This window comes from Nilaparvata lugens, chromosome 3 (assembly GCF_014356525.2).
Source record: "Nilaparvata lugens isolate BPH chromosome 3, ASM1435652v1, whole genome shotgun sequence".
NCBI classification, from domain to species: Eukaryota; Metazoa; Arthropoda; class Insecta; order Hemiptera; family Delphacidae; genus Nilaparvata; species Nilaparvata lugens.
Genome location: NC_052506.1, coordinates 47,995,785 through 48,022,991, shown reverse-complemented (window position 1 = coordinate 48,022,991; position 27,207 = coordinate 47,995,785). Strand labels below are relative to the sequence as shown.

At 36.1% G+C, this 27,207-nt stretch overlaps 1 protein-coding gene across 1 annotated transcript in view; it reads right to left on the bottom strand.

Moving 5' to 3' along the window:
* LOC111050718 (protein FAM98A) overlaps positions 1-26,063 on the bottom strand; it is a 62,568-nt gene extending 36,505 nt beyond the window's left edge. The window contains exons 1-7 of the mRNA XM_039422812.1: positions 25,695-26,063; positions 18,061-18,260; positions 16,884-17,044; positions 16,180-16,290; positions 15,515-15,694; positions 9,768-9,968; positions 1,023-1,101 (exon numbers count right to left, since the gene is read on the bottom strand). Coding sequence (XP_039278746.1) covers positions 1,023-1,101; positions 9,768-9,968; positions 15,515-15,694; positions 16,180-16,290; positions 16,884-17,044; positions 18,061-18,260; positions 25,695-25,744 — 982 coding nt within the window. The 5' untranslated portion in view covers positions 25,745-26,063. The remainder of the gene's footprint in view (positions 1-1,022; positions 1,102-9,767; positions 9,969-15,514; positions 15,695-16,179; positions 16,291-16,883; positions 17,045-18,060; positions 18,261-25,694) is intronic.
* Positions 26,064-27,207: the final 1,144 nt, after the last annotated feature.

Here is a 27,207-nt window from a genome sequence, read left to right as displayed (position 1 = left end):
AATGTGTGGAATATAATAATGTGATATGGACATTTAAAGGTTGAAATTTGTTCTAGGTCTGACTACACTTGAAGGGAAATCAGCCCATAACTCGCTCAAGATTTTTAGACAAGATTTGTTGAAGTTGAAAAACTAGTTGAGGTTGAGGAGCACAATAAACAAAATAATTATTGTTCAGCATAGACATAACTTCAAGGGTAGTAAGCATATTAAATTACAACATAAATCCGTATTAGAGTTCTCAACAAATTCGATTTCATGAGCAATGATATACCGGGTGATTCAAAAAGGACTTGACAACTTTGAAAATTCATATAAATCTTTTTAAACAAGGTACACAGCTGGTTTTGGTGTTTTTTTAAAGGAAAACACTTCAAGTTTCTTTACCTTAAACTAAAAATGTTCTATGTGACTTCCGTTGGTTATATGCAGACATCCCAACGATAGCCTATTTCTTCCCAGACTCGCACTAGCATTTCAGGCGAAACTTGCTCAACAGCAGCGAAAATCCTTGCTCTAAGTTCATGTAGAGTGGCTAGCAAAGGAGGTGCGTACACCAACTTTCATGAAACCCCTCTTGTGGTGTTGGGTCTGGGAAACGAGGGGGCCATGCAATGGCGCATTACGACAATCCACTGATTTGGAAAGCGATCATTAAGAAAATCCCGGACTTCAGTCATATAATGTGGTGGTTCGCCATCTTGCATAAAGAAAACGTTCTCGGTCATCCTCATCGATCTGTGGTAGCAAAAATTTTGCAAGTTATCAAGGTACACTATGCCGTTGATGGTTCTTTCTCTATTGGAAAAAAGGGGCCAGTGAAGGCAGCCATCTTTGACGTAACTGCCGTTAGCGCTTGTGCGGCGCGACCAGGCACTAGCGGACTACGCGAGTCAAAACAAGTGTTTTCCTTTAAAACAACACCAAAACCAGCTCTGAACTTCGTTTAATAAGATTTATATGAATTATGAAAGTTGTAAATTCCTTTTTGAATCAGCCGGTATAATATATGATAAGATTACCTGCACTCCTCTGTTGCCAGCTGGGCATTTCTGGAGGAGGCGGCTCCTGCTCGTTGGGCCTCCCTCCTCTGTCCGGAACCTGCAGTTTCACAAAAGTTATCAAAATTTAGGAGCTTAACAATAACATCATAATTTTTCAATCATAATAAATGATATAGGTATTCATTATTTTGTATAATCAAGTTATAACCAAGATGTAATTTGTTGAGTACTGATGATTATGGTATTTTTCCGCAAGTTGACCACGGATACAGGTTAGTGTGGTCAACTTAGTTCCTATTTTTCAAATTGTTATTTTCTATGCTTTTGTAAAACGGGATAAAATATCATTATTTCATTAATAGGTACCACATCGACGGAATTGATGGTAAGTTTTTGATTCTAACAAAATGGCCATATTTCTATAGAAATTTCAATACGTTTAAAAATGTATTGAATGAACACGATAAAACACTTATGTCATAATAACACAATACATACTTGAAGCAATTAACATAATAACAATGTCATAATAAACTAATTTTCAAAACTGAACTGTTTGAATTGGAATGTAACTGTATATAAATTGTAAATGAAGCTGTAAGTGTAAATGTACCTGTATTTAATAAGAATAATATAATGAAAGTAGTCATAGAGTCATCGATCGTACAGTGCAAAGCACACTCCCTCCCCCCACTTTTTTTCAAATTTCCCACTTCCTTATTTGGTAGTTTTTCTAGTACAAGTAGTTCTGAAAAAGTCGAAAGCTGTTTCACCATCCAGTTTCACATATCCCATATTCCCAATTTCAAGCTTCAACCTGCACTTCCAAGCACTCTAACATTTGTTTTGGCACACACGGCATGTAGATTGCTTCAACGTAACAGCCTCATTAGCTTTCTAGTTATTTGCTAGATAGCTAGATCAGCTTGAATATAGTTTTGCAAAAGTCCTTGCCAATGTTATTTCTAACGAGAATAATAGGAGTACACTGTTGTCGTTTTCAGTTGATTCTATCAAAAATATTCTATTTATAAAGTTGCTGGTTTATCAATTCTGATTGCTTCCTGTCAGACAAAGCATGCTTGTCTGAGACAGTTCTTGAACATCGTTCATAAGTTCATAATAAGGGTGAGACAATATTAGGCATATTTTCAGACGAGTCGGTAGGACACGAAATTCTCCGATTGGCTGATTGGGTTGGCGCTCAGAAATCAGCTGATAGTCAGCCAATTGATGATAGAAGAGCAGCTTCTAGCATCACAAACGTCAAGCGTTGCAGAGGTGCAGACTGCGACTCGGATCATCTGGATTATCTGATGAGAATCGACTTCAGATGCCGAATCCCAAGTAGAGACAAAACAAGGCAGCAGAGGGCACCAAAGCTCAATATAGATAAACTAAAAGAGGATGGTGGAAGGCAGGAATATCAACAGGCACTGGAAAATCTCCTGGAAAATGCACAGGAGGGAAATAGGACAATTGAGGAGGAATGGCAGGATCTAAACAAGGCTATGAGTCAGGCAGCAGAGGAGACTATTTGATTTAGTCCTCGGGTGAGACAGGAGAATTGGTTCAATGATGAATGTAGGGAGGCTGTAGAAAGGAGAAACGAGGCCCGAAAGCACTATATTGAAAGACCAACCAGAGCCAAAAAAGTACAGTATGAAATTCTAAGAAGAGAGGCTGAAAGTGTGATAAAAAGAAAAAAGCGAGAATATTCCAAAAGCAAGGTCACCAAAATCCAACAAGATTTTGAGAAAAAGGACCCTCGTGAAGCATATAGAGGAGTGAACTTGTTCAAGAAAGGACACAAGCCAAAAACAACTCTTTGTAAAGATATGAATGGAAAAAGAACTGGAGATAAGGATAGCATTATGGAGCGATGGAAGACATATTTCAGCCAGCTGCTTAGTCCCAACCCAGATCACAATGAGTTGTCAGACCAGAGACTAGAAATCCTTGATGAAGAAATAATCATTGAACCACCTACATCTGATGATGTTGTCTAGGCCTTGGAAAGAATAAAAAGTAACCGAGCCCTAGGGATGGATGGACTTCCAGGGGAATTACTCAAGTATGGAGGTGACTCATTAACAGCAAAATTTGTTCATCTTATAAACTCCGTGTGGAAAACTGAAATTTTCCTTGAGGATTGGCACATGAGCATAATATGCCCCATCTATAAAAAGGGTGATAGATTTTAACCCAAGAATTATAGAGGCATATCTCTCCTATCAACAGCATATAAGACCTTCACCTCAATCATTAAAGATAAGATAGATGTGTATGCTGAGAGAATATTAGGAGAATATCAGGCTGGTTTCAGATCAGGTAGGTAAACTACTGACCAGCTTTTTGTTGACCGACAAATAGCAGAAAAGTTCTGGGAATTTAACATAGATGTCTATCATCTGTACATAGACTTCAAGCAGGCTTATGACAGTATCAACAGAGAAAAGCTCTACACAATAATGCTTGATCTCGGTATACCAAAAAACTTGTAAGACTTGTCAGAGCAACAATGAAGAAGACCACCTGCCAGGTGAAGATAGATGGAGAAATGACAGATAAGTTTGAGGTGAACCAAGAACTGAAACAAGGAGACGACCTGGCACCAGTGCTCTTCTACCTGGCATTGGAAATGGTGATAAGGGAGACTTTGGCTGACACAAGTGGTACATTAATAAATAAAACCCAACAGATCTTAGGGTATGCAGATGACCTTGACCTAGCGGGAAGATCGGTAGCGGCAGTCACAGAGATGTTTGAAAACTTGGAAAGGGCAGCTCATGAGCTAGGGCTAAAAGTAAACTATGAAAAAACCAAGATCATGCACCAAAGCAGACGTCATCTTTGCAGAAGAACCCTCTCAGTTGGGGAGTATAGCTTTGAAAAAGTGAATGACTTCACCTACCTGGGAGTTAACATAGCGGATGACAGTGATGAGATGAAAGAAGTACAAAAACGGCTCAATGCAGAAAACCAAACATACTTCTCTATGCACACTATTCTATTCTATTCTATTCTATGTACACTATTCTTCTATTTTACACTTTGAGCACAGCAACACGTCACGGTCCTGCACCTCACTTTTACATAAACTGCACAACATTTTTAAATACACCTTGAAAGGACAGATAAGGGAGAGAACAAAAACACAACCTGCTTCTCCGCCTGCTCAATCGGTACTCCGAAAAAACAAAAATAAAAATAATTTTGGGCGTATCTTTGACATTATTGCAGATTCCTTCTAACACAACATTATGCTGCAGATATTCAAGTCAACATAGCATGAAACAATCTGACAGAACAATTATCCAAGCTCGTGAGTGATGAAAGAAATAGAAGAGAATGTTTTGAGGATTCATTAATCAATGAGGAGAAAGCAGAGGAGGAAATAAATTTCCTCAAATCTCGAATTAAATGTCTGGAGACATCCAGGCTTGCTTTGGATGAAGAGTTGAAGAGTAAGAATGCTATCATAGACATAATTCAAGCTGAGCAAAATATTATTCTCAACAGAGAAAAACTCAATTCGGATTGAAATTCTATTGAGTTTACTAACTTTAGTACACCTAGAAATACAATTAAACTAAGAAATGAAGACAGACAGGTCAAATCCATAGAAACAGTAAACCGATTTTCGGTGCTCTCTTCAAATACATCGTCACCTTTGATGCCACAAAAAATACAGGTGATAGCTCAGGTTCATCAACACCCCTCAACTCGAAGTAAACCAAAGACTCATAACGGTGATACTTCCAAAAAGAAAAAAGAGTCACAATTCTAGCAGATAGTCAGGGAAAGCAATTCTGTAATTTTACGAGTAAATTTGGAGATGGATTGGAAGTTTTAGTAAGTACTAAATCTAGTGCAAAGTTGAAGCACGTTATTCAGCAAGGTCTTGACATAGTCAAAGATTTTACGGAAGATGATTGTGTCATTTTATTGGCGGGTTCAAATGACCTACATCTAAACGAACATTTTCAACTGACATTGGACCAAGCAATGCGATCTCTTACTGATGTGGATCTAAAACGAATATCCTGGTATGCAGTGTGCCCTACAGGTACGACGATCCTGCCCTCAATGAGAATATCAGCTACGCCAACGCCTACCTATCAAGAGCGGTGAAAAACTATACAGGAGGACTCAACATTCACTTCATGGATATTAACACGTTCCTGAAAAGATTCCACTTTTCGAGGCACGGGCTTCATCTCAACCGACGAGGGAAGAGGATTATGGTCAACCGGCTGGCGAGATACGTGAGAGACTTATTTGGTGCCGATCTCACATCGTTAAGAACTGAAGTGCTTTTGGATAAACCTAATCCTACTGCTTGTTGTTCTCCCGCTATACAATATGTAAATGATATGCCCACGATGATTCCAACATCTCTTTGCCTGACTCCCAATATGACTGTTCGTACTCCTATCCTACATTCAAATCTAAATTTGAGACAATCTTCAGAGTCACCTGGTAATAATAGTCTGATTCAGTCATCTTTTTTGTCACTAAATCAAAGTCGACACAGTGTAGGATAAAATCATCCAACTGAATCATCCATATTTTTCATATAAACTTGCAATCCATTAGAAATAAATTTTATGAATTAGAGTTGTTTCTCAGGGATAGTCAAATAGATGTGCTTTGTGTCAATGAGCACTGGCTCTATAAAGATGAATTAGACTTGTATATTCCTGTTCACTATAAACTCGGCTCAGCGTTTTGTAGAAGTAATAGTGTTCACGGAGGAGTTGCTATTTTTATTAAGAGCTATTTTTATAAGAGCTAAGTTGCTATTTTATACGAGACCTATTCTCATCATAATAAGTATGAAATTGTAGATGTTAGTGAATATTGCACTGAGGGATTATGTGAAATAGCTGCTATTGTATTCCGAAATGATCGACTAATTATAGCTACTGTGTACCGACCTCCCGGTTCGTCTGTTGAAAATTTTACAGAGGCCACTAGCGGCTTCATCAATTATCTATGTGATTTCCATAAATCTAAACTTTTTAGAATAGTTGAAACGGGGGACATAAACATTGATATTAGGAATAATAGTGCTAATACACGTAAATTTCAAAATATGCTCCGTTCAAATAATTTTTACTGCTTCAACTATGAACCTACTCGGTTTGAATCTTGCCTCGACAATGTTTTTTCAAACATAAAGCATAACGAAATTGAATGTACTGTAGAAGAGCCTCATTTATCAGACCATTCTGGGATAAAAACATATATAAAAAAGGAATTGAAAAAATCTAACGATACGGCAAGTGAAAACCCCTTTTATTACAGGAGTGTGAGAGGTCCAAATATTGATTTACTAAGATATAAACTATCCACTATCGATTGGGTTGAAGCTTTTAACAAAGTTGATAGTGCTGAATTAGGCACAAATTTGTTTATAAACAATTTGACTTGTCTTTTGAATCAGTGTTGTCCAATTTTAAAGAAGAAATTTCGCAAACAAAAAGCAAACTTACCACTGAATAATTGGTTCACTCCTGAATTGGATAGAATCCGTTCAATTTTGGTGGTATATCATGAAATTTCGAAATGTGATACAGACCTCTTGCCGATTTATCGTCGATTGAGAAGGGAATACAAGCAGAGGATCAGAGAAGCAAAGCAGCAGGCCAATGGAAATTTTATTAGTGAGTCCAGTAACAAATGCAAAGCTGCCTGGAGAGTAATTAATTCTGAGACCAACCGGCTAAAACGTATTGATGAGGACCTACCTATCTCTGCTACCGATTTCAATGAGCACTTTGCAAACATCTGTAATAATATACAAAAACCCAATGACCATAATGCGGATTTATCTAGTGCTATGAAGGTGCTGACTCATAAAACAATAGACAGAGAGAGGTGCATTTTTGGATGGAGAGAGGTCACTGTAATAGACAGTTTGAGTAATTCTCATTCAGAGGATTTCTATGGTCTTTCTAATTTCTTATTGAAGCAGTTGAAAGAAGAACTGTTGCAACCTTTGACTTACCTCATCAACTGGATACTCATTGATGGTGTCTATCCTTCCTGTCTAAAGTTTTCTGTCACTGTGCCTGTCTACAAAAAAGGAGATAAATCTTGCCCAGATAATTACAGACCTATCTCTCTTGTCCCAGTTATATCAAAGGTGGTAGAGAGTCTGATGCAGAAACAATTGATCAATTACATGGAGAGAAATGACTTGATCACGCCATCCCAGTTTGGTTTCAGGAGTGGCAAATCTACAGGTAAAGCTGTGGAAGGTCTTGTCTGCCATATACTGAAGTGCTTTGAACTGGGTCATGATGTTTCTGCAACACTTCTAGACTTAAGTAAGGCGTTTGATATTGTGGATCACGCTATTCTGCTTGATAAGATAAAATACTATGGAGTGAGGGATATTGAATACAATCTTTTGAAATCTTACTTAAGTAACAGGTTGCAAACCACCAAGATAGGAAATAAAAAGTCTTGGCTACTTGATATTAGAAATGGGGTCCCACAGGGCTCGGTCCTCGGTCCTTTTCTTTTTCTGGTCTATATAAATGACCTTCCTGATTATGCAACTGAGGGTGAATGTATATTATACGCAGATGATACTACATTTCTGATAAATGATAAAGATCCAGGAAAGCTTGGCCAGAAAACAGCGCTCATTGTTAATAAAGCTGAGTATTGGTTTAGTGTTAATAGGTTGATCGTTAATAGCAACAAAACAGAGTCCTTACTGTTTAGCTTAAAATCTGCTAGAGAGAACAAGAATGTGAAATTTTTAGGCATACTCCTGAATTCTAAGCTGAGCTGGGATACTCATACAATGAACCTCTGTAAACGTTTATCTAGAGTGACATATTTACTTGGCAAGTTGAAATATTGTACCAGCTTTGATTTGGTCATCAATGCCTATTATGCATTTTTCCATGTTCATTTGTTATATGGAATTCTGATCTGGGGTAATGCTCCTGGTGCTAAAGATGTATTACTGTGGCAAAAGAAGGCTCTGAGAAGAATGATTGGCATCCCATCCACTGAGTCTTGTAGGGATCATTTTGTAAGACTAGGACTACTCACTGTACCATGTCTATTCATTCTTAATTGTTTGCTTTTTGCTAAAGGTAATCTCGATAAATTAATGCAAAGAAGCGATATTCATAGTCACATCACAAGAAATAGGTATCAGCTGCAGGTAACGCAGGCTAGATTGACTAAGACTCAAATGAACTTTGATTATATGAGTATAAAATTATTTAATAAGTTACCATTAGATGCTAGAAATGTTAGTTTTAGAAAATTTAAAACTATAATGTACAAGTTCCTGAAATCCAAACCACTATATTCACTCCAAGAATGGAATGATTTGAGTATGGAGAGCCTTTCTTTTTTATGATTTATTCCACTGTTTAAATATATTCATAGGCTATATCTATTCATGTATCATTTATGTATAGAACTCATTTTTGTTGAAGTTTATTGTGATATGTGTTCCGACTCCATATTGACTTCTGTGAAACGCTTTATTTTGTATTTGTCTGTGTGACTGTTGTATGTTTTATGTTTCCTGATGACTATGTCTATTGCACTATGTGTTTAACGACAATAAAGAATTCTATTCTATTCAAGAAGCGTCCACAGGAACATAAAGATCAGAATATTTAAAAATATAATTCGTACAGTGGTCACTTATGGAAGTGAAGTGTGGATATTATCATCCAAGGCTGCAGCAAATCTAGACCGCTGGGAAAGGAAAATGCTGCGTAGAATATACGGACTTGTATGTGATGAGGGTGTCTGGCGAATAAGAAGCAACAATGAATTAGCTGCACTTTATAAAGAGCCGCCCCTGTCTGTATATGGCAGACTGAGCCGCTTAAGATGGGCAGGGCATGTAGAGCGGATGCCAGACACTCGGTCTCCCGGAAAAATATATATGGGACAACCGGGAGGCAGAAGACCGGTGGGAAAGCCAAGACTGAGATGGGTGGATGGGATCTCAAAGGATGTAGCAGAACTTCTTCGTATCAGGGATTGGAGAATGAAGGTAAGAGATCGTGATGGATGGAGGCGCAGTATTGAGGAGGCCTGGGCTCGATTTGGGCTGTAGCGCCATCGAAGAAGACGAAGAAGTCAGCCAATTGAAGAGCTTCCTGCCCTGCCGACTCGTCTCAAAAAATCCCCTAATATGGTCTCGCCATTATTATTAATATGTTCTTCATAAGATTATTTGTTACAGGGATGGCTTGTTAAAATTAACTAAACTCTTTTCTAGTCATTAATCAATTTACTGATCATTTTTATTACACACTGGCCGTTTTCATAGTTTCTTAAATAGTAAGTTTCGTCAATTATTGTCCATAATAATTCATACTTTAAAATTTTGACACATTATTATAATGTACAGCTACAGAGTTCTTAATCTATTATCATATTGTTGGATGATTTTAATATTGCTATATCCGGAAATTTCTATCAAATTCTATTCCAAGTGCTTGTTAGTTTTTATAATGCTATATCACTCAATGATATAATTCGTGTTTTGATGAAATTTTCAGTTAATAAATTATTAATAATGTATTTGATTAGAATAGCACCTCCTATTTGTATGAGTACTTGCTCAAGAAAAAATAATAAAACTATTTGAATTTGAATATATGGTCTCGCCCTTCAGATGCGGCTGTAGATATGCTCATAGCAAAAGGATTTCAAAGCTTCTTTCCAACGCTCTTGAAAAAACTCGAATCACTACAATATTAGGATACTCACTCTTCCAATGATGACTCTATTGGTGGCAGACTGAGTCTTTTGACGTACGGATGCACCAGATGTCTTTTCAACGATGGCAAGATCTTCCCTGGCTGCGAGCAGGTCTGCTATGTCGATTGCCGGCCTTGTCGACAACTTCAAACGATTTTGCGAGTATACTTGTGCTATCACGTTCTCTTTAGACTTGAGTCGATCTGACCACTACAAAAATAATTATAAATGCATTCATATTAAAAAAATGAATATTGAAAAATAATTTTTCTCCACAACAATCAAACAGAACAAATTTCGGGCTAAATAAAATATTCACTTTTTATCCTCAATTTCCATAAAACAAAACTATGATAGAGATGGTTATTCGTAGGAGTCAAGAAGCAGTTACAATATCGGCTTCACAAATATCTGGAATATATCAATGAAGAAAATCTACAGTTTTATCGATTTCAAGATTATCCAGAAAAGTTTATTATCAAGATTTTAGATTAATTTCCAATTCTTCAAAATGAAATGAGGTTAACTCATTACGTTAATTCATGAAAACATGAATAACTGTAACAGGGTATCCACTGAATCAGGCTCAGAAAATTCCCGTACATTTCCCGTATATTTCACGTTTTTCCCGGTTTTCCTCGCTGGATAAAACACATTATTAATATGTAAAAATATAGGTTGGGGGGGGGGGTTATGGGGTTACTCAGAAGGGGGGTCAATTTGGAAAAATATATTCTTGAAAAACAATTTCAAAGGTGCACAAGTATGTTTTTCATCAAATGCAGCACCATTATACGATTATAACTGTACACTGTATTTCAAATAATAAAAAAGCAATTTAGAAGAAAAACGAAACTCCAAACCTACCCTTTACCCTTTAAAACATTATAGTCCAGTTACTACCGGTATATACATTGGTGTTTGCAATATATATTGTGGGTAGTTCTGATTTTTTTATATATTATATGGATACATTAGAGAAGTCTAGAACAATATTTTGCATGCAAAATTTCCAATATCTTCCGATTGCCACAATTTAAATGTATAATTCAAAATCCCTCTGGGCGTAGTTTTGTGCTCTTGAACCTGATACCAGAGAGCGCACAAAATTACGCCCAAACGGATTTTGAATTATGCATTTGAATTGTGGCAATCAGAAGATATTGTTGATTGAAAACTAAAATTCATTAAAATTGATTATTTTGTTGAACTTTTATTCGTTTTTGTAACTTAGAACACTAGATATAGAGAGCTCCGGATTATTTCATTTTATTCAGAATTTTATAATCTGAAAAAAGGTGAGAGCAAATTCAACTTTCCGACGACAGGAATTGGCGTCAATTGGCGACATTCTGTATCTAGCACAAGGAAATTTTGTGTGTGTGTGTGTGTGTGTGTATGAGTTTATGTGCGTCTGTGTACACGATATCTCATCTCCCAATTAACAGAATGACTTGAAATTTGGAACTTAATGTCTTTACACTATAAGGATCCGACACGAACAATTTCAATCAAATGCAATTCAAGATGGCGGCTAAAATGACGAAAATATTGTCAAGAACAGGGTTTTTCGCGATTTTCTCGAAAATGGCTCCAACGATTATACGATTTTGATTAAAGTTATACCTGAAATAGTCATCGATAAGCTCTATCAACTGCTACAAGTCCCATATCTGTAAAAATTGATGGAGCTCCGCCCCATCTATGGAAAATTTGATTTTAGATTTCCAATTATCAGGTCTCATTATATAATTTAAACGAAAAATTTTGAGTAGAAAAGATTGAGCATGAAAATCTCTACAATTAATAATCAGTAACATTTTCACCTAAAATTTAAAATAAGTTCGAAATTTGAGAAAATGTGATTATTTAATTGCAAACTGTTGGCAACACTGATTCTATTAAATCATTCACTATGAAGAGATAGCAGATCTCGTGTGTATCCAGCGTTATTGTCCTATCACCAGCTTGCTCAGATCTTTGAATAGTAGACTTGAAATGCGTGTGAACACTAGTGTCAGGTGATCAGTTTTCATAACGGCAAGGAAAGTTGTTTGAGTGCGCCACACCAGATTTTTATATTATGTCTATTATACCTTTGGCTTAACTTATTTGCTTCTACTTTTACTTTATCTTATTTTTTTCGTTCATCTATATTTCTCATCGTACAAAACTGGAAAATTGCGTATCTCTTCAATAAGTTTTTCCCTTCTCTATGATAAACGAGGCCGCACCGTCACCGTCTAAAAGTGAACTGAACTAGTCGATGACGGCGCAGGCAACAAACACGGTGACGGTGCTGGCGCTGTGCGGTAGTTTTGTGTCCCGACACGTTTGAAAGCCTTGTCTTCTCACTCGCCGTAGTACGTCCGACACTCGGCTGTACGTCAGCGCGGGCTCGGTTCGGTTATGTGTATCCCGGCTATAATACGGTACAACAGGCCTCTTCTCATTTTATTAAATCATTGTATTCCTATACATTTATAGGAATCGATAAATAATGTTTAATACAAATAGAATAACTTCTGAAAAATTATTGATAGGATAAATTTTAATATTAAAATAATGTTGACCAAGAACTCAGTATCATGACAATTATTTCCTTTTAACATTATAATAATTTTGTTATTTTTAAACAATAATTAATAATTAATTTCACCAACTAACCATAAGTTGACTAGAATAGATTCTGTAATTTTCATATCCTATTTATTTCAATAAATACACGAGAATGAATATTAGCATATACTAACTCACAAAAAGTGACACCTTTATAATATTTTCCACTTGCCATCGATTTTCGTTGGTAAGAACATTGATCATTGTTATTTCACAAAAAGTAGGTAGAGTTGAATAATTTCCCCCAAAAGGTTGTCTGGTTTGGTCTATGTTTTGGCAACCCAAAAAAAACTTACTTAGGTGGATAGAACCTTTTTAGGCTCACCAATATATACTATAATAAAGTAAAGAACTGACTTATATTAGTACAGGATGGGAAAATTATGTTTGACGCATCTAGTCTGAACTACTGGACTGATTAACTTGAAATTCTGCATATAGATTCTTAATTAACCGAGGATGGTTATAAGCCAATTTTAAATTCTCATTACATTTTCATTACATCAAGTTTTCAGTATGTCAAGTTTTAAAATAGACCCTTGCGGAGCACGGGTTACCTGCTATAATAAAGTTTTGATCAAGGAATAAGGGAGTGTTATTTCCATCGATTTGCAACATTCAGAACAGTACTGAACTGCACGACACTCCACAGCGTTTTCGGCCTACAGTATGTACAGTGCGTCAGTCAGTCCATCAGTGACTTGACTTAATGATTTAAATGAGAAAGGGGCTGAGAAAATTATAATTGAATAAAAATATCATAAAGATTTACAATTTATTGATGCAAAAATAAACACATCAAAGAATGCGTTTTCGCATTGTGGATACATAATTAAAAACAAAAACATTGGTGACGCCCTTTAGCGTATTTAGATTAAGTCTAGTTTAAATTAGATTTAAGTCTAGCGGTAGTGTAGTGGCGAGGCCGGCAGCTGCTGCGTCTCCATTGGATAAGAGGTTCGCCGTCGCGTTGGCAAACGTTCGTGGCTAATCGAGTCTCGAAAATTCAAAACTCACGCATCGATTGTTGGATGCATGTTTCTGGTGAGGAAAATCCCACCGATTGTTTATCGCGTGGTCTTAAATCAATGGATCTCATTAATCACGAGACATGGTGGACAGGACCCCACTGGTTGACTATGGAGGAAAATCACTGGCCTGTAAAATTTGAAATTGAAGAAATAGAGTGTCCACCTGAAATGAAATCTTCAAATGTTGTCACGGTTGTTCAATCTGAAAGTGTTTCAGATAATGTAATATAATTTGATTGAGAAATGCTCTGACTATCAACGTTTGCTACATATCATGATACTAGTATTGAAGGCAGTGCGAATATTGCCGAAAGCAGGTGAACTGGAATTCGATGCGGCGGAGAGATATTTGTGTAGAGTCGTACAGAGAATTCATTTTTCACGTGAGCTTGTTCAACTAAAAAAGGGTGAAGATTGTGCCCCCAAATTTCAGCGTTTGTCACCGTTTATAGACAAGGAGAATCTCCATGAATTACAAGTACGTGGAAAGTGGTCCAAGTCATCACCTCCTCTCACTGTTGGAACGGTTGTGATAGTGGATCAGCCTAATCTACCCCCATTGAAGTGGCCTCTAGGAATCATTGAGGAAGTGTTTCCTAGAGCCGATGGTGTCATACGTGTGGCAGTAGTACGTTTAGCTACTGGTCGTTTCAAACGTCCTGCCACCAAATTGTTTCCATTGCCCACACAATAATTCTTAGGATAAGAATTATTGTTCGTTTTGTTGTGTTAGCATTTTTCTTTTGTCGTCTTAATTTTCTTTCGGTTTGTTTTGTTTTTGTCTAGTTTTGGCCAAAGTTGTGGCTGAAAACTACGTTTCAGGGTGGGGGGAATGGTGACGCCCTTTAGTGTATTTAGATTAAGTCTAGTTTAAATTAGTTTTAAGTCTAGCGGTAGTGTAGTGGCGAGGCCGGCAGCTGCTGCGCCCTAGCGGATAAGTTAGTATTTAGATTATTCTATCGCATAATGGTTAGTTGAAGTTGTCAGCTCGGATCGGACGGTGAAAAAACAGGATCGTTGCTGTTTTTACTTTCCTTGCCCTACTACCATAGGTAAGGAAAGTATTGCTTTCCAAAAAAAATTAAGGTACCCCAATTTCAAGTTTTCTATACGTTTCAAGGACCCCTGAGTCCAAAAACATGATTTTTGGGTATTGGTCTGTGTGTGTGTGTATGTGTGCGTGTGTATGTCTGTGAACACGATAACTCCATTCCTAATTAACCGATTGACTTGAAATTTTAAACTTAAGGTCCTTATACCATGAGGACCCGACAGTAAGAAATTCAATAAGATTCAATTCAAGATGGCGGAAAAAATGGCGGATAATTACTAAAAAACCATGTTTTTCACGGTTTTCTCGAAAACGGCTCCAGAGATTTCCTTCAAATTTATACCATGGATAGCTATTTATAAGCCCTATCAACTGGCATGAGTCTCATTTCTGGGAAAATTTCAGGAGCTCCGTAATATTATTGAGAAAAATGGCGGATAATGACTAAAAATCCATGTTTTTCACGGTTTTCTCGAAAACTGCTCTAACGATTTACTTCAAATTCATACCATGGATAGATATTCATAAGCACTATCAACTGGCATGAGTCTCATTTCTGGGAAAATTCCATGAGCTCCGTAATATTCTTGAGAAAAATGGCGGATAATGACCAAAAACCAGGTTTTTCACGGTTTCTCGAAAACGGCTCTAACGATTTCCCGGTTTCCCGCCGCGTGGACACCCTGTGTTATGAATGAATGAATGAAGATAAATATCAATCGTTAAATATTGAACGATTATATGAAGTAAGTTGAATGTGAAGTAAAGTGATGATTCAAACCATTATTTCAATGTAATGTTTTCATAATCATCCCTAAATTGGATTAATGTGAGATTTTTTCTATTTAGATGGAGAAACCATTTCATTGTAAACAGCCTTTTCATTGTTAAGAATCTTCTAGATAAAATAACTAGATAACTTGTACTTGTCCATAATTTGATAACTTGTCTGCTAGAAAAATTGTCTATACTGGGAAAAAACAAGAATGGTGTACTGAGCTAGGACGCTTTCACTGGATTATTAATAATTATGGTATAGGTATAAGCCTACGCACTTGAAAAGATTGAATAGTGACGTCCAACCGTTTCAGCAACATTTCTCTGCGTAGAATATATTCCTTCTCCAGCTCCGAGAGCACATTCTCTAGTTTGTGCCAATCTTTGTCATCCATTTGCACTTTCAGCATTGGTTTACCGACAAGCTCTGGTGGACACGAAGCCATTACCTGCTTCAGCTGAAACAATTCAAAATATTTATTTTTATTGTCGTCAATCAATCATGCAGTTGTATTTAAAGTACTCATTTGAATTAAACAGTAATGTTTTGGGAAAAAATTATTGCTCTACTGGGCTTATATGAAGAAAATTCCTATTGATGATATTAGATATATATCTTTATATAAAGAAAATTCCTATATCATCACATTATTATTATCTATTTATTTTTTTACAGAACCAAGAATAAACAAAATGGATCGATAGAGTGGAGTTTGAGTTTGTTCGTGATTATAAAAAATGTTGTTCCATTATTGCACAAAGCTAGAAGCTACATAGATCAACATCAAGAAAGAGTCTAGCATAGATAGTAAGAGTAACTATTTCGCACAGAATATTTGTAGATTTACAATTTTCTATATCCCTTTACCAAATGATAAAACATGACTGTTTTTTTTCAATCTCTAGTGGAAGTTACATTTTTGTTTTCCTTTCTAATACTAACCTTGTCTTCAACTTTAGTGAAGATCGCAGCAGGTGTGATGTTTTCAGGAGGCTTTGGGAACTTCAATGCTACCAAAATGTTTCTCAAATCAGCAGCAGTTGCACTTTCTTTCTGTAAATTTATGAAAAGGAAATTTTTAAAACAAAGATTTTATATGAAACATTATTTATTATACCTCCTTTTCTATTGGTAAGGATCACTTCATCACACTGTTATTTATATATTTGATGTAAACCATTTTCATCACAGTAATACTCAGCTCATAAGAATCTCTTTTCTTTCTCATTCTAGGAAGTAATCAAACATAATAGGTTTAATTGTATAATTAATCAATAAATTATATTAATTATTGAATAAATGATGTATTATGTATAATCAACATCTAACTGTTTCTGGATGAAGATAGCACTATTCCAATATTTCATATATTATAATATTTTTTTAAAACTTACTGATTTCAAAATTTAAACTGAAATATAAATTACTTGTTGGTTGGCCGAATTCCCCAACATTTGTTGATATCAACAATATGTTGATACAAGATCAAGTTGAATGAAAATCCAATTTACACTAACTTAGAGCTACTAACTACTATCAAGTGTTAAAATTCAATTGGAAGTTTCGATGACGATCCGAAAAATTTCAAAATTACAATATAGCCTAGACCAAGAATTGCGTAATAAACGTGTGTAGAACCAACGTACTAGAGTGATGTTCATTTTATTTTTCAAATCTGGTTTCACGATCAAGGCCATGCGAGCAGCCTGCAGTTCAGTAATGAGCAAGTCCAAAAGGAGGGTGCGATTATATTTTGAATGTAATCTCTCATTCACATTTCCTTCCATTAAACAACTGTATTGACATCCTGAAAAATAAAATTTATTTTATTCTCATTTAGGAATATAAGTGATAAAAAATATAATAGATTGTTCCCTTACGAGAAAGCCCCGCATAACCTAAATATGTTATAATTTTCCAAGCCGTCAATGTCCCTCACGACTGTTATATTTCGGCTGGATCAATAATTTATTATATTTAACGTGCACATTCGATAAAACGGGCGACATGGCTAAACAATTTAAAACTTTGAATACATGAAAAGCTTGAGCACATGCTCAAACATTTAACTTATGTGATCATGGTGTTTGCTTGGCGGTTAGTTGATGAAACTGCGATACTAATCTGTTGGAACTAAGTCTGCTCTGTTCTCTATTCTATGAATTGAGTTTTAGGTTAGTTGAGTTCTGAATTTTGAAATAATAGCGTAAAAAATGTAATCTCTATAATAATCTTCAGCATATACTTATAATCTCAATAGCCATCTTATAATCGTCTACCCTCTCATCTTCTTAAATGCCTATTTCTTATACTGTAATGGCAGGAAAAATAGAAGTAGCATGACAGCTAGGACCCCATTGGAACTCAATCCGATAGGTATCGGATTTTGTATTTATTCTTTTGTAGGAATAATGGTGATATATTATATATCATGGTTGAATCTAAAAAGAGTTTCATAGTTCTCAACTATTAGTTGTGATCGTATCTGGTATAGTTTCCTCTTCCTCATACGAAATGGTTGAGCCATTTTACCATGAGCAAAAGGTGAAAAGCTGCTCTAGACTAGACTCACCTTTTTTGAAGCATTTGCATCAAAAGTTGAGCAAATGCTCAAACTTTTTTTATGAACATGAGAAAAAGGTTTTGCTCACATTTATTCATATAATATGCTCAATATTTTAGAACTCAACTTTATAGTTGAGAATATAGATGAGAGCCCACTAGATCACACATATAGCCCACTAGATCACACATTGGACAACTGATTATCGTGAATTAATGGTAGTTTATAAATTGAGTACAGTATAAGAAAATTTATCTCACCTATTTCTTTCAAGAAGCTGCTAACCTCCAATAGGAATGAGCTCGAGTCTTCTGGACTGGTGATCTGATTGACATGCTCATCCAAATTGCAAAGTACTTGCAACTCCTTCGAGAGCCATTCCACGAGTTTCGTGTAGGTAACCGATTTTGGTCCTTCAGCTACAGCTTTCTTCCACATATTTTCATCAAGTTCTTCATATCTAACATAAAATGCAATACATTTTTTAATAAATTACCAAGCTGGAGACAGATCATATAAGAGAATTACTTTTGAGAGAGGAAAGAATAATTGGACGAGACATTGTAATAAGGGGCTCAATAAAAACATGATTATTCTGAATTAGATATTGTCGAAAGTAACATAATTGGATCTTTAGCTTTTAACACAGAAACACAAAACACTAACTGGAAACACGGAAGTTCTACTAGTAATACATCTCAAGATAGTAGCACTTTTGAAAAGTGAATAAGGTAAATACGGCAGCAATAAAGTAATCGGCAAGTTATCAAAACGAACTCAAAATCCTGACAAAGTTTTGGCTAATGTATAAGGGTGCGATGACAGTGCTAAAAAAAGACATCTGTTTAATATTGTGACCCGACAAGGAGTACCGGCAAAGTTGGCCAGAATGATTCGGATCACTTTGACTGACACAAGAGGCCTATGATAATGGTGGATAAAAGAGTTGGTGAGGCATTTCAATTTAATGGCGGAGTGAATCAAGGAGATAGCTTGTCGGTGACTCCTATACTTGGCTTGAATATTGCTATACACGTGATAGCTGTCTTCCAATTAGTTTGGTGAGAAAACTACAAAATTCAAAGTATGAGCTGAATACATGGATGAATTTCATCCGTTAATAGAACAGAGAAGTGTATTTAGCTGATACTAGCATTCAAAATTAGGTTCTGATTTTTGAGGTTAGTTTTCGACCTGTTGTCGTCTGCAGATGGCACTTGACATTGGCAACAGACAGAGCATTTCTATGGCGCATGCCTCTGTAATGAATGGTCACCGCCTCAATATATGTAATATATACTCAATTTTGTGCCATTTGTCCAGAATAATAACATCTGTCGATTAAATTACAGTTTTACCGGATTGTGAAACCGTTAAAATCTTGGTTAGTGAACCGGAAAACTTAATCGGGATTAAAAACTAACCGATCTTTGTGGAACAGAAATGAATCCGTAAAATTAACGCCGATTTGTTAATAGATTTACTATTTGTTAATCGGCGTTAATGACCATATTTAACCGACGTACGTGCAACTGGCCTCTAGTCTATGAAAGAAGAGTACTGCGGAAAATTTATGCCCTAGTACGACAGGGGTTGGAATTGCGAATCCGTTCCAACAAGGAATTGGAAGACTTGGGGAAAGGACAGACCATAGTTCGATTTATAAAGTGTCAAAGAATCAGGTGGTTGGATCATGTGGAGAGGATGGCCGCGAGCAGAATCCTTAGAATTGTGATTTGGGAAATAGAAGACAAAGAGGGAGACCCAGAAAAAGATGGTTGGATGAGGTGTTTGATGATGTGACGGGATGGAGAGGCATAGTCAATGATAGGGATGCGTGGAGGTTGATAGTTTCAGAGGCAGTGTGGCCACCCATTTTAAAATAAAAAATTCATGAGTAATTCCCGGTTTTCCAGAGTAAAATTTCAAATTTTACAGGTAGAGTTCCAGTATTTGAGAGATATTTACAAGATAAATTTGTAAAGAATTTATTATTAGTCCAGTCAAGGAAAAGTTATAGAGGGAGAAGTTGAGAAGACAATTTTTGACCCAGCAGTTCCGTTTAGGGTAGTAAGGAGGTAAATATATCAAAAGTCCCCACCGCTACCCTCTGTGCTAAGGGGTGGGGGTGGTTTAAAGGTAATTTTTTTTAGTTTTTCGCATAAAACTCAAAAACTATGTATCTTAAGGACTTGACTGTCATATAACAAATTAAATCTTACATAATTTCCTACAATATTCATCCTACACCTTTTTTATATCTCCTCTAGTTTTCGACAAATCTGCTCTTGAAGGTGTGACATTTTTGAAAAAAAAGGTTTGCCAGCATTTTTTCATTTTTGCTCTCATAACTTTTTAAAAATCGAAGGGAAAATCCATATTGATTATGAGCTTTTAGAGCATTGAATTCTCTTCAATTTGATGTGTAATTTCACACTTTTACGAATTTCCCTACACCTTTTGCAGCAGATTTAGTGTTGAATGTGAAATCTCCATTATTGCAACAATAGACCAATTGACAAAGGAACTTGGAGGGAATGTTTTAAACAAAATTGTTGACTTTGCAGCTTTGTTGAGACTAGTTAGTAGGAGAACATATCAAAAGTCACCATTCCCAACTCACGTGCTAAGGGGATGAGGGCGGTTTAAAAGCTTCATTTATCAGCGTTTTGCTTCCACGCTCATACCTTGAGAACAAGGCGTTCAAACGACATGACTAACAATTCAAAAATTAAGCTTGATAAATTCTCTACACTTTTTGTTGAGTGAGATTTTGTGATATTCCCAACAGTTCCCGAGATATCCGCTCTTGAAGGTGTAAAATTGTTGAAATAACTGGTTTTTATCCAATGTTTTGCTCTTTGAGGGCTTATAACTCTCCAAGAACGCATCATAAAAACTGATGCTTATCTAAGAATTGTAGAGCATAGAATATTATCTTTGAAATGATGTATTATTTCACTATTCCAAGTTTTTCTTTCATTGTTATAGCAGCTTCAATGTAGGGGGTGAAATTTTCATTGCTGCAACAATTGATCGTTTGACAATGACATTTGAATGGGGTGTCTGTGACACAATTTTTGACTTTACAGCTTGATTTGGACTAGTTAGTAGGTGGACATAGCAAAAATGCGCATCTTTATCCCCTCTGTTGAAGGTGTGGAACAGCTGAGTTGACACTTGTTGCAGCAATGAAAATTTCACCCTCTACATTGAAGCTGCTATAACAATCAAAGAAAAACTTGGATTAGTGAAATAATACATCATTTCAAAAAGAATTTAATGCTTTACAAACCGACATTACAGACATTACAGTACACAAACACACACATATCAAAGTACAAATTGGTGGTAGTGGTATTATAAACGTTTCATACCAGTCTTTGATATGTGTTCTCGAAAGTCAGTGAGACTTCGAGTATACTTCATGTAGGACGGGTAAACTGTAAGACACTGATCGAGATAGTGGTTACAAGATCTGTCAACTTGCTTAGACGAGCTGCAAACTGCAAGTGATTGATACTGAAATGTACTGGAATGACATCCCCGGAGAAGGGGGAAGTTGAGGGTGGGGAAGTTGATTGGGAAAATCCATTGTCAAGAAATGTATTCTTGGACATCCGGTCCAATTTCAAACTTCTAGGGCAACATAGATCATGAATAGTTCTTAGTTGATTGAATGGATAGCGGAAGTCAAGAACAAGAGAGTGTAGTGAGTGTAGTGTAGGTTATAGGAGGAACCTTATAATAATGAAATATAATTTACAGTTTTTTTTATATTTTTTTATATTTTGCAATGAGTTACAATATTCATCAAGCTGTGTTCAGACTTGTGCCACGAACACACGCCGTACGCTTTCCATAAGCTGAGGCTATAATTATCATACTATACATATATTGGATTATTTGATAATTATATTCATACAAATAAATATAATACGCATATCATCAGCTGATGAATAGCGCACGTGGTGTGTAACCACGTATTGTATGTAACTTAAGTAAGTCTGTATACAGCTTGTGAGCAAGTTGAGTTTGAACCATTATGAACCAAAAGGAATAATTGAATAACAAGTACTTGAACACTGATCTAGATTCAATAATAAAGTGAGAATACAAGTAACAGGTAAGATGCAAAGTAATAGATGAGTCCCTACCAGCTAAAACTGCCTTCAAGAAATCAGACGGGGCCACTCCGGCCACTAATGATGGTGATGAAGCGGATTCAGAGGACAATAGAGTGTGATAGTCGAAAGTTGGAGGATGAACCTTTTTTGGAACAATAGCCCAATGTACAGGTAGCGCGGCCCCGTCTCCTTTCTTTAACCCTAAGGATTTTTCCCATCGATTTTTAAAAAGTTATGAGAGAAAAAATGAAAAAAAAAAATTGGTGGCAAACGTGTTTTTTTCTAAAATGTCACACCTTGAAGAGCAGATATCTCGAAAACTAGAGGAGATATAAAAAAAAGTTGTAGGATGAATATTGTAGGAAATTATGTAAGCTTTAATTTGTTATATGACAGTCAAGTCCTTAAGATACATAGTTTCTGTGTTTTATGCGAAAAACCAAAAATGTTACCTTTAAACCACCCCCACCCCCTTAGCACAGTGGGTGGGGGTGGGGACTTTTGATATGTTTACCTCCTTACTACCCTAAACAGAACTGCTGGGTCAAAAATTGTCTTCCAAACATTCCCCTCTGTACTCTTTTTTGAGCATTCATTGCCTGAACTATATGGGAATTTTCAGTTTGATCTTCCATGACAAATTGCGAATATCGTATTTAAATTTCCAAATATATTGATAATAATTCTTGAAACTACATTCTATTTTTGTAAGGAATTAGTACGTTCTTTTAACTACTCATGTGTGTGGAGTGTTTTCGGACCATTCTCAATACTCAGTGAGTAGTTAAAAAACAGAACATACTTCACAAAAATAAGACTACAATGTCAAATTCATCAATACATTTGAACATTTATTAGGTATTCTGAGTCATACTTGATGAAGCCATATATGTTCATGCACAGTAGGCTATCATAGCCGATTCTGGCTGTTGGTGACTCTTCAACCCTTGAAGAAAGTCTCATTCCAAAGAAAATGAAGCCATCAAAATATTTAATTTTGAAATGTAATTGATTTATATCATGACTAAAAATATAATCATTTTAAAATAAACTATTAGCGAGCGCCAATTCATGTGAAATTAATTAGGAAATCTACTACAGAAATTAATGTGAAATCTACTAGGCCAACAGTCTTCAGTTACACCCTTAGACCATAGATACTTTATTATTGCACAAGAGCAACTGTTATCAGTACATTAAGAAACATTTAAGACTGTGCAAATGCTAAAAATTAACTTTCTACTAGTGATATTTTCCAAAGTTTTTTGATTTGTATATCATCAAGCTATCAAAATGAAAAAGTTTCCTCAGAAAAACATTTTTCCGATCATTGCTTTTTGAGATATGAGCGCCTAAAGATTAATTAAGGGTGCTATTGAGAGTACATATCCAGTGTCAGTATAATTTCAATGTGTGGATGAATTAAAGCCCTCTGTCTAACACATGCATGAGATTCAAGAAATAACATATCAGTTAATTTTTCATAGTAGGGAGTCGAGAGTACGTACATGTACATCTACATGAGTTCTAACTAGCCTGTAGTACAAAATGTTAATTATTATTGATGTGTGTTTCAAATTTACTATAGGCCTAAATAAAAACTAATGCATATCAATTAAAAAATATGAGCCTACTAGGCCTATTTTTTTAACAAATATTTCTTGAGGAATCCACCACAGTCCAGGCATGGAAACCGATGTTAAAATTTATATTAGAAAATAAACTACAATTAAAATACCTAGAGAAACCAAGAATGAATTCGTTTTCCATCCATATGATCCGGAGTAATGGCATAGCAAGGCGATTCATAGCTATTCAATTCACCGCTATGAGTGCTAGGTAAATGGTTATAGGCCTACGAGCTTTATCGTTGTCGCGCTAATGTTGCGAATAACGGGGCGCTAAATGTATATGTTATAAGTGACGCTACCAACGCAACGCTAACGCGTACCCCTGCTATACATAGTGCTGACAGCGCGTCATTTGTTGTCATTCAACAAGATTAACACCATCAACTTAATTTAATTTGGTTCAGCGTTACCACCGCCGCTGATGCCGCACGTATAACTTGCACTGTGGATGTATCATTATTGCCCAGATAACCCAACGCTAACGCGACGCTACTAAAGCCATGGTATTAGTGCTCTAATGGCACTGGAATAGATTGTGAATGTCTTTGCAACCGGAAGATTCGTGCTACTATTGAGGCTAAAGAAACTTGAATGTGCTCTCTTCTTTTGACATTCCTTTGTGCCAGAAATCAAATCATTTGTATATCCAATGTGACTTGACAATTTAGTTTATTCATCGTCCTGCAAAAAGCCTTCGACACACTGAGCTGCGAGACCCTGAAAGTAGAATTTAAAAGCTGAAAATAGAGGGGAAACTGCAACAGTAGTTGGATGATTATTTATCCAACCGGAAGCAATATGTAGAAATAGACTACCATAAACAAACCAACATATTACAATACAAATTCTCCCTCCTGACCGTAGAGGCGTTACCCAGGGATCTTGGCGATTCTTGGCCATCATCGTCAACAGCACATTATCCTGGCAGCCTCACAAAGAACAGCTCTGTAAGAATACTGTCATGTGCAGTATATGAATTCGAAGACTGAGAAATATATTGTATGAGAAAACAGCGTAAATGGCTCACTTCTATAACTTACCATACCATTCTCTCACTTGAGATATGGCATTGTGGCGTGGGGATCACAAGTACCACTTGCCAAAGTTCCTATAATACAAAAAATGAACAATATTGGGAGGACCACAATGGAACACTAAAACCTGCTTTCCAAAAAACACGGATTACTTTTTATTTGTGTATAGATCATAGAGTCAACAGTCTTACAATACAATAAATACGGTAATAAGAACATATACCTCCCTAAGCTGGAGTCTACTTCTAAAACCTAGGCTACTGGCGGAGCTTTAAATAGCCTAAAGGCTATTAAGGATGATACACCATTTGCTAGAGCACTATGACTACTTGATCCTACTATAACTATACCACAGCTGAGTATGGGCAGGAGAAGACCTACAGTTACTTGACGGGACAAATAATGAACCATGAGTGCTGACGTAAACCCAAACAAAATGAAGACATTTCCCCGGTTACTGGACTGCGGCGAAGATGAGACAAGTAGCAAGGGCTAAAGTGCAATTGCTGGGCAACCGCTGTCCTATCTGTTACCATAAAAAATATAGATTTTTTTAATGAACGGGGAGAAAAAATAAGGCGCGCAAGATAAATAATAAAAGTAATCTACAAATAAAATAACTAAAGCTGCATTTATACCAGAGTTAATAACTCGAGTTATTAACAGAAATTTATCAACTTGACTGAATCGTCAAAAATTTATCTTAACACAAGTTAATAACTCGTGTTTTAACAGAAAATTCCTGGTTAGGTATTAAAGAAAATTTTATTAACATTATGTTAATGTCTTTTGTTATTAACATCAGTTGATAAAAAAAATGTTACAAACTTTTGTCATTAACTCCGGTGTAAGCTTAGCTTAAAGCTGCGTTTATACCAAAGTTATTAAAAAATGTTAATAACTTAATCCTTAGAGATTCTATTAGATTGAATAGGTATAACTTATCATACACATGATGAACATATGTGTTTGTCAAGTTCCGTTCAATCTAATAGAATCTATAGGGAGGATTATGTTAATAACTTTGGTGAAAACCCAGCTTTAGAGTTTCATTAATATTGATATTAATATTAAGATATAGTACATTTTATTCGTCACTCACCTCAAGGTTTCCAAACCATCCATAACATCTTTAAACATAGGTTCATCCATTTTCAACAAAATATGAACTATCAGAAAATGAATTTTTGGTAAAGTAGGTAAAGTTTTACAATTTACTGATTCATCAAAAATAAAGTTTGATGTTCGGTACCGCAACTACTTTAGGTTAGGAAAAACCAATCCTAGAAAATTATGAATGGTTTTAGCAAGAACATAGAAAAAATATTCACGATGATTAAGTTATTATTACTACACAAAGAATTAGAATTGAGAAACTTATGCACATTGATGTAAAGATGCAAAAATCCAATACAGTGCCAATGTGTTGTGTTCAAAATGCCGGATTGCAGAATGCAGATGGACCAGCTCAAGGATCAGCTGATGCCGAAAGCCAACGCCATTTTTGTCATACGTCTTATTTGGTCGGGATGGCCAAAAGTGGGTCGACGACAGAGTGGGTCGATACACATTTGAGACCGACGACAAACTGGGCTAACGACAAATGCGGTCAGCGACAGAGTGGGTCTCATTCCTGAGGTGACCGCATTTGTCGTGTCAAGAGGCAACAAATGCGGTCGATTTTCATTCCTGCACCTCCCGACAAATGCGGTCAGCGACAGAGTGGGTCATTTTTTATCGATATATCAAAATGTTAGATTTTCACTTCTTCCTATCGTTTTCAAAACGTCCTTACATTCATTTGTAGGATTGTCAACCCTGTTTCTAATCATTCCTTACCAAGTTGTTTGTTGTGAACAAAAATGTGAATAGGAGAATTGGGAGATGAGATATCATGTACACAGACGCACATACACACACACACACACACACACACACACACCACACACACACACACACCACACACACACACACACACACACACACACACACACACACACACAAACACAAACACACACACACACACACACACACACACCACACACACACACACACACACACACACACACACACACACACACACACAAACACACACACACACACAGACCAATACAAAAAAAACACTTTTTTGGAGTCAGGAGACCTTGAAATGTATAGAAATTCAGAAATTAGGGTACCTTAATTTTTTACGGACACAGGCAAAGTGGAACAGTGAAAGACAAACTGGGTCTATTCCTATTTTCATCTATCATTTTTTGGCAGCAATGAACCTGTATTCCTCTTAGTTTGTAGTAACATGAAAAAGGCTGAAAAGTAAATAGGAGTTATCACTAGTTTTAGTAATATTCTTATATTGGGGAATTCCATCATATTCAGGGAATCAAATTTATGAAAACATAATGTTAATATCTTTTTTCTTAAATCTCCTTCTAGTATCTAACTGTATTGGAAACAAAACTTAGATATTTATAGGCTCAGATCAGAGGAGGTGGTCAATTTGTGTTATCTATTTTATAGGTTAGTAATTCTAATATTATTCATGATCATCATCTTGGCTCTACTCAACAGAAAAATTCTATTGGCCGAACCGTTGACTGCTTGACCAATTACTCGAA